Raw genomic sequence first — 6,988 nt, forward strand, 5'->3', positions numbered from 1 at the left:
GTGGTGTGCGCGGGACCCCGGGGCTGGGGTAGTGCCCGGTGTTCGTTCGCTCCGTGCCCGGTGTTCATTCTCTCCGTGCCCGCTGTTGGTTCAGCGAGGCGCCGCTCCCGGCCGGCACTAGGGGTCAGCCCTGCGCCGGGGATCGCGGGGACGGGAGGGAGCCGGGTCCCCTCACACAAACCTGCACGTTTTCACTCAAAAGCTGCTCAGTAAATGCTTTTAACCCCCTTTTCCTCTCGAGGCTGTGGTTCGCGTTCCTTCCCTTACTTTTATCCTGCTTTTCTGCAGCCAGGCCTGCACCAGTTCTCTCCTGGAGCCAGCTATGAGCAGTCACTGGTGACATTTCCACACTGACCATTGTGCGTGAAATTGCCATTAGAGCGACTTTGGACTGCCAGGGGTCGGCTTCTCCCACACAGGTCTGTGTAAATATAAATATAAATATAAATATAAATATAAATATAAAAGTATAAAATATGCATCTCTATATTCAGGCTTGGCTTTTCTCTATCTCGTAGCAAAAAAAGTGTGAGAACGGGGATGGAAGTGGGTTTGGGTCTGACTGAAGTACCACCCAGAAAATAAGATGGCTCCTGGAATAAGCAAAAAAAGTTGGAGCCTGTTTTATTTATTCATTGCTTCATGATTTACTAAGACGTTCTTAAATCTGGTGAGTGTCAGAGTCACTAATAGTGAACATGAGTCACTTATGTGGAAGGATTTAGAGGCTCCAGCTGTGTAAGCTGTGATTGTGACATGAACAAAGCAGACTCTGCAGAGGAGCTCTCCTCTGAGATGTTGGTGTCTCAGCTGAAGAGCTCTTTAAGTGACGGTCTCTGCACCTTCTGCAGAAGGATCTGGCCAGACTTTGTCCCCTGCACACCACAAGTCACTGATGTGGCTTTTTCCTGCATGAAAGAAATTGGATGTCTGACAAAGAGAAAGCAAGGGGAGTACACCTGATCCTGAAGTGCTCTCAGGTGCCACACAGTGTCACCTGTGCTGGATTCTGGTTTATCTGCATCCCTCCAGAGCATTCCTGGTTCCTACAGCAACCTCCTGTAACAGGGCTGCCCCTGATCTGCTCCTGGCTGCCTGAGGAAACTTCTCTCACAGGAGATTTCTGTTGATTGACCAATTATTTTTTGTCTTCATACTTTTCTTCCCTACAGGGCACTGGATTCATTCCCTCCTCAGCCTTTTAATTTTTCTTGATGGACAATATTCTCAAAAAGATTTCCCAAAGGGCCTTGGTTCCATTCAGGAGGAGCTGCTGGAAATTTGGTGAGGGTTTTGGAAGTGTGATCAACAACAGGCAAGAGTTTGGGAACTCTCAGGAAGGAACTTCTCCCCGCTGCAAGCTGAATTATTTCTGATCACATTCTCCACGTCCCAGGCAGGGGTGGAATCCATTCTCCTCCAGTTTCTCAGATCTTGCCTCGGCTTGTAAAAATTCATCCAACAACTCCACCGCGGCCAGCAGGAGATGACCCTTGGCACATCAGGATCTGAATAAACCTCTCAACTAGAAAAAGTAGCAGTCTTTTTTCCTCAAAAACCTGTCACTATTTGGTGGGGAAGGCAAGGGGCTGTGGAGCTCACTGAACTGTAGTGCAGATCAGGCCTTTTAAACTCAGTTAAAAACTCACAGATTCTGCCTGGGGCCTGTAACCTCTGCTGAGGTGTCAGTCCCAGCCAGGGCTGTGGCTGTGAGGGATAAAACCTCATGGTGCTTCAAACCATTAAACCAGCTCAGTGCATTTCATGTCAGCCTGAAAACCTGACTTGCCTTGTTATTAGAAATGGAACATACGGTATAAATTTAGCAATCCCTGGTGTATTTAGCATTTCACATCAGTCAGATTTTACTTGACACGAAAATCTGAACTTTAACCTGTATTTAAATGTCTGGATTTCTTGCTCTAATTTTACATACTCAAATGTCCTAGTTCCTGGCAAGCCCCAGTCTTTGCTGGGTAAATGTTCGGAACCATGGCTGCCCAAATGGGTACTGGTGTCACAGGAACCACTCGCTGCTGTGCTGCAAAAAGGGATTTCAGTGGCTATCCCCAGTACATGACAGCCCCCAGGGACACAGTCCTTGCAGATGTACTTTAGTGGGTGTAAAAATGTGCTTTTTTAACCCTCCATCACGTGTAGAATACACCCACAACGGCTGCAGACCCTCGTGCTGTCTTTAACAGAACATTTGGATGTGATTTTACGCACAAATTAAACTCAAAATAATAATATTCAATGTTTGGGTCATTATGACTGACTGCAGAAAAAGCAGTTTCAACCAAAGCTCCCAAAGCCCCCCAGGCAGTGCCTGCAGGATGAGAACTGCCCTGCTTTGACACAGACCCCCAGCAGGACTTGGGCACAACGCTGGGGCCACACACAAGAACACACACGTGTGTCTAAGGTTGTTTATTAATTCGGTCTGTTCTAAGTTGTACAATTATGAAAACAACAAAACGACTGCTGGAAGCCCAGGAATATTTACAATCTCGCCTTGTTGTAGTGAGGTCAGTCTATGTTGTTGCACAGATTGGTTATGTTTGGTACCACAAGATGTTTAAAATTCAGACAAATTTGAACAGATTAACAATTGTATATACAGGAAATAAAAGGAAATTCAAGTATCAAAATACAGACAGATTAAATAACATTTGTATTACAAATCAGCCCCACTGCCATACATCACAATTAGCAAAAATGTCCACATTGCAAACTGAACTCGACTGTCTCTGCCCTGTCAGGGAATCCCAGGTTATTCTTCTGTGGGTAAGAAAAATGTCTGATCTGGGTTGACTTAGCGAGAACAGCACAGGTACTTTTCTTTTGGGAAAAACGAATTTAAGGTAATTTCAATGAGAGATCTAAAAGGGAGACCTTTGCAACACGGCAGCGTTGTGAGCGCTGTGCTGGCTCCAAAACAGGATCCGAGCAGAGCCAGGGAAATGCTGCTGCTGGAAACTTCTGAGGTGGGTGGAAGGAGCATTAAAGCATTGGCTCCACCTCAGCTGCACACAGAACGGGACATGTTTGGGGCTTTTTGGCATCTGCTCTGTGTCTCAGCAGCCTCCTGAAGGTACAGACTTCACTGCAGGTACAGCCTGGAAGGTGCTGCATCTTCTCCCTGGGAGGGGGGACAGGCGTGTACCCCAAAAAAGTTGCATAATTTCATAATTTCTTCTAAAAAGAACAATCCCAAAGCAAGTTTAAAGTCAGCTGAACAGCTAAGGTTAGCGCTGTTTTTTTTTCTTTGTAAACACAAAATTAAAAAAGGATAAAGCATCTTCAATTTGAAAAAAAAAATCATCCCCTCCTATAAAAGGAAAGACAAAACTTGGCAACTCTTGTTTGCCAGCCGTGAGTGAGGGCTCAGCCCACAAACCAAAGTCTGTGAAACACAATCTGTCTTTAAAGAAAGGAACAGAGGAGCCCCAACTCCTCCTGGGCAGGTAATACAGCAGATGCAGTTGGATGCAATGTCATGTTCAGCACCAGAAATTGGGGGCAGTTTCCTCCAGATAGCACAAAACCCTGCAGGGAGGAAGAGCCCGAATACTGCACAGTGGGTGGGTGAGGGTGGCCAGGAGCCAACGACTGGCACAGCCCAGGGTGAGTCTCCAGCACCGAGTCCCTCGAGAGACCCCACCGCACTGAACTGCCAAAACAACTGCTCTGTCTGTGAGAAAGGTGAGAAAGGGAGTATCTGGCTAAAGAATGGATCACTAAAGACAACCACAGGTTTACACGTGGGGCTGGAATGGACCACCAGGGTCACCGAGCCCAGTGCCTGAAGATTGGAGTCTTCATCACCACGTTACCTCCAAGCCAACCTCCAAAAAAGCTCACGTGTCAGAAAGGAAAGGTGTCCCTCCTCCCAAGCAGAGGTTCAATTTGCAATCTCACCAAAGACTTGTTGCCAACACACCAAATATTTACACTTACACCAGTATGAATTGCAACATGTGCATAACAAGGAATGTTAGGTTTCCTAAATTCATTGACTTAACCCAAAATCTCCACTCCCCTTTCCCAATCCTTTACAGGTCTGTGCCCTTGGGATTATGGTTCACTTCCCTCCCAGCCTCACTGGTGAGAGAGACTAAAGGAAATCCTGACAATACAGCAGCAAGTGGAGTTAAACAGGAATTATTGGGCACAGGGTTCTTGTGCAGCAGCAGGTCCCACAGCCCTGACAGGGCCTGACGAGATCACGACGACGCACTGCGCTGCATTCTGCGTCTGAAGAATTCAAATCACAACCATTTTAACATTCTCCCCAGAGGGGAACAGTCTGAAAACACGTCAGTCACAGCCCAAACCACTGTGAAACGCTCTGGAATTCAGAATAAAAGCAAGCACACAACACCTTTGAGGCGGTGTCTTTGGGGACACTGGGCTCGGACGGGGCCAAGCCACCCTCAGGCTGATGTGGTTTGTCCTTGGGGATGGACTGTTTCAGTGTAATGCCCAAAATTTAACTCCTTATTTGTTCATCTTCTGCAATGGTTGCGCTAATTAAATAATGAGCTAGTATCAAAAAAGTGCTAAATCACAATTGAATATACTTAAAAAAACCCCAACCCTTCAGGGCATAACTGCATTTAAAAACCAGACAGGTGCACAGAGGCTGGAGCAGGGAGTTGTCCCCAGGAATTCAGTGCGGAAATGGGAAGAAATGGGGTCCTTGCCATAGAAATGTCAAGTATTGCAACACGACAGTTCGGGGGGTAAGGAAGCTTTGTACCATCGGGGATATTGGCCACAGCTGCTCTGGGGTGAAAGATCCTTCGCAGATTCTTTTCCTCAAGTTACTTCCATTTGCTACAAAAGCGTGGAGTGGCTTGGAGAACAGGATGCAGACTTACCCTGCCAGGTTCTCACACAGGAGGAAGTGATCTCCAGGAATTTGGCGTTCTCTCCTGTTCACCCAGAGCTGAAGCAGAGTAAGTACCATCAGAAATGTGCACACCACGCCCCTGCTAAGACTTTCTATCGTGCTCCTCGCCGGACTGCAGGATTCTCAACAATTAAAAATCTGTTGGGTTTTTTCCCCTCACCAAAAGGCTGCAGCGCTACATTGAAACCGTGAACCAGATTTGCTCTGTGTCTCTTTGTTAAAAAAGAAACGGGTTGAAAGATGTTTTGTCTCAAACTAGGAAAGGCGACATCGCTCTTGGCCTCCGAGTCTGGAGTTTTCCTTTGCTAGGAATGGAGATGAGCAGCTTTCCTCGGCGGAGGCTGGGTCCCTTCCCCCCTGTGCTCTGGCAGCCCTCACCGAGCAGCCACGCACCCACTCTGAGGCAGCCACCCGTGCCAGAGGGAGATGATCTTCATGTCAGGAGGCCACTGCGTCCCAGGTCTCTGCCCCAGTACTACATCCCGTGGTAGGAGACGGCTGCCCGGAGCTCAGCTTCGCAGAGGCAAACAGAAAGGAAGATAATGGAATGAATTTCCGAGTCACACAAAAACACGTGCTGGGAAAGGCTGGGCGCACGGCCCGGAGATGGGACACAAAAACCGTCAGGGTACGGACACAGAGCAGCAGTGGTTTGGTTTGGGAAGGGCTGCCTGTGATCCCTGCTGGGTTTGGTCACCCTAAGAAAGGCACATGCTCTCCTGACCCGGATTTAGGGGGTGTGGAGGGACCTGCCCTTCCCAGCTGAGAGCAGGGGGAGGTGAAGCGCTCAGAGCCTGACACTGGGGGAACATGTGGCAGCTGTGTGCTGAACACCTACACATAGAAACCACTCTGCCACCCACACCAGGGAGTGAGTTTCTCTTAAGAGGGACACAGAAACCTTCAGGGCACTCTTAGAGCTTGGAAAAATGCTGATGGAACCCAAACCCAACCTAGGCACAGCAATGTTCTGCTGTCCACAAGGCTTGGGCTGGCAGGGTGGCACTGCAGGCCCTGGGCAGTGCTGACTCTGTGTCAGGGACTCTGTGGCATATGAAATCTATGTACTAGACTGAGCTTTCCTTCGTTTTTTTTGCTTTAAGACAACACTTTCACTTTTAGTCCTCACACTGGGTTCCCACTGGCTGAGCCCTCAGTATGAGGTCAGTTTGCCATTAAGTCACAAATGACTTGGGAGATCCAACTCATTCCTGAGAAAGAGCTAAAATGACAACTTTGAAACATCAGATTTCATTGCAGGTGAGGGGAAATGGAAGATCTGAAGTAGCAGCTCCAAAGCCACAGCAAAACTCAGACAAGCTGCTACTGGGCCCTAACACCAGGGGCAAATATCCTAGGGCTGCTCCCTGACCTCTCCCTGGGATGCTGCTTGTGGTGCCCAGCTGACACCTCCCCAGCATGGGGCTAACAACAACACGTGCCTTTGGGAGCTTAACCACAGGCTGCCATGTGAGAACTACACCCAGCTCTCACGAGAAGTCTAGTGAGTGTAAACACAAGGACTATGAGGGGAAAGAAAAACCTACAAAGGACTGAAATGCATGCAACCAAACCCCCCGTCATATCCGAGGGGACAGAGCTCACAGTGGGAACGATCACACCCGGCCCAAACCAACGCTCCCCCACCACCCAGAGCAAGTTCTGCACTGGGCTTTGAGGAAGGAGACTGTGGGCAAGGGGGGCCGTGAGGAAATGGAAGTGCCCGTGTGTTATTTGCAGAGAGCATCACAGTGGTTAGTGTCGGTTCGACTGGCAGGAAGGAGAGGTGAGTTCACTGAACAGCACACAGCCGTGGCTCAGTCGGGAAGAGGAGGATCTAGGAGGAGGGAGTGTGTGCACCGTAGAGACAAGAGGTCTCCATCAGTCCAAAGACAAGGTGAGATAGAAAAAAAAAAAGGCCTGGGGAGTATCACATTGCCCCAGGGATTCACAGTGCCAGAGCGAGGGGGGAAGACGTGAAAACGGTGGGCGGCTTTCCTGGATCCACATCTCCCCCTGCCAGCCTGCCCTCTCTGCTCCTCCCGCCTGGCGGGCAGCTACAGCCGTACCCCT

At 48.9% G+C, this 6,988-nt stretch overlaps 1 protein-coding gene across 2 annotated transcripts in view; it reads right to left on the reverse strand.

Moving 5' to 3' along the window:
* Window positions 1–2,415: 2,415 nt before the first annotated feature.
* Window positions 2,416–6,988, reverse strand: part of ANKS1A (ankyrin repeat and sterile alpha motif domain containing 1A) — a 57,001-nt gene continuing 52,428 nt past the window's right edge. For both annotated transcript variants that reach the window (XM_031063534.1, XM_031063533.1), the window contains one exon: window positions 2,416–5,428. In XM_031063534.1, coding sequence (XP_030919394.1) covers window positions 5,425–5,428 — 4 coding nt within the window. In that variant the 3' untranslated portion in view covers window positions 2,416–5,424. The remainder of the gene's footprint in view (window positions 5,429–6,988) is intronic.

Source organism: Geospiza fortis, unplaced genomic scaffold (assembly GCF_000277835.1).
Source record: "Geospiza fortis unplaced genomic scaffold, GeoFor_1.0 scaffold14, whole genome shotgun sequence".
NCBI lineage: Eukaryota > Metazoa > Chordata > Aves > Passeriformes > Thraupidae > Geospiza > Geospiza fortis.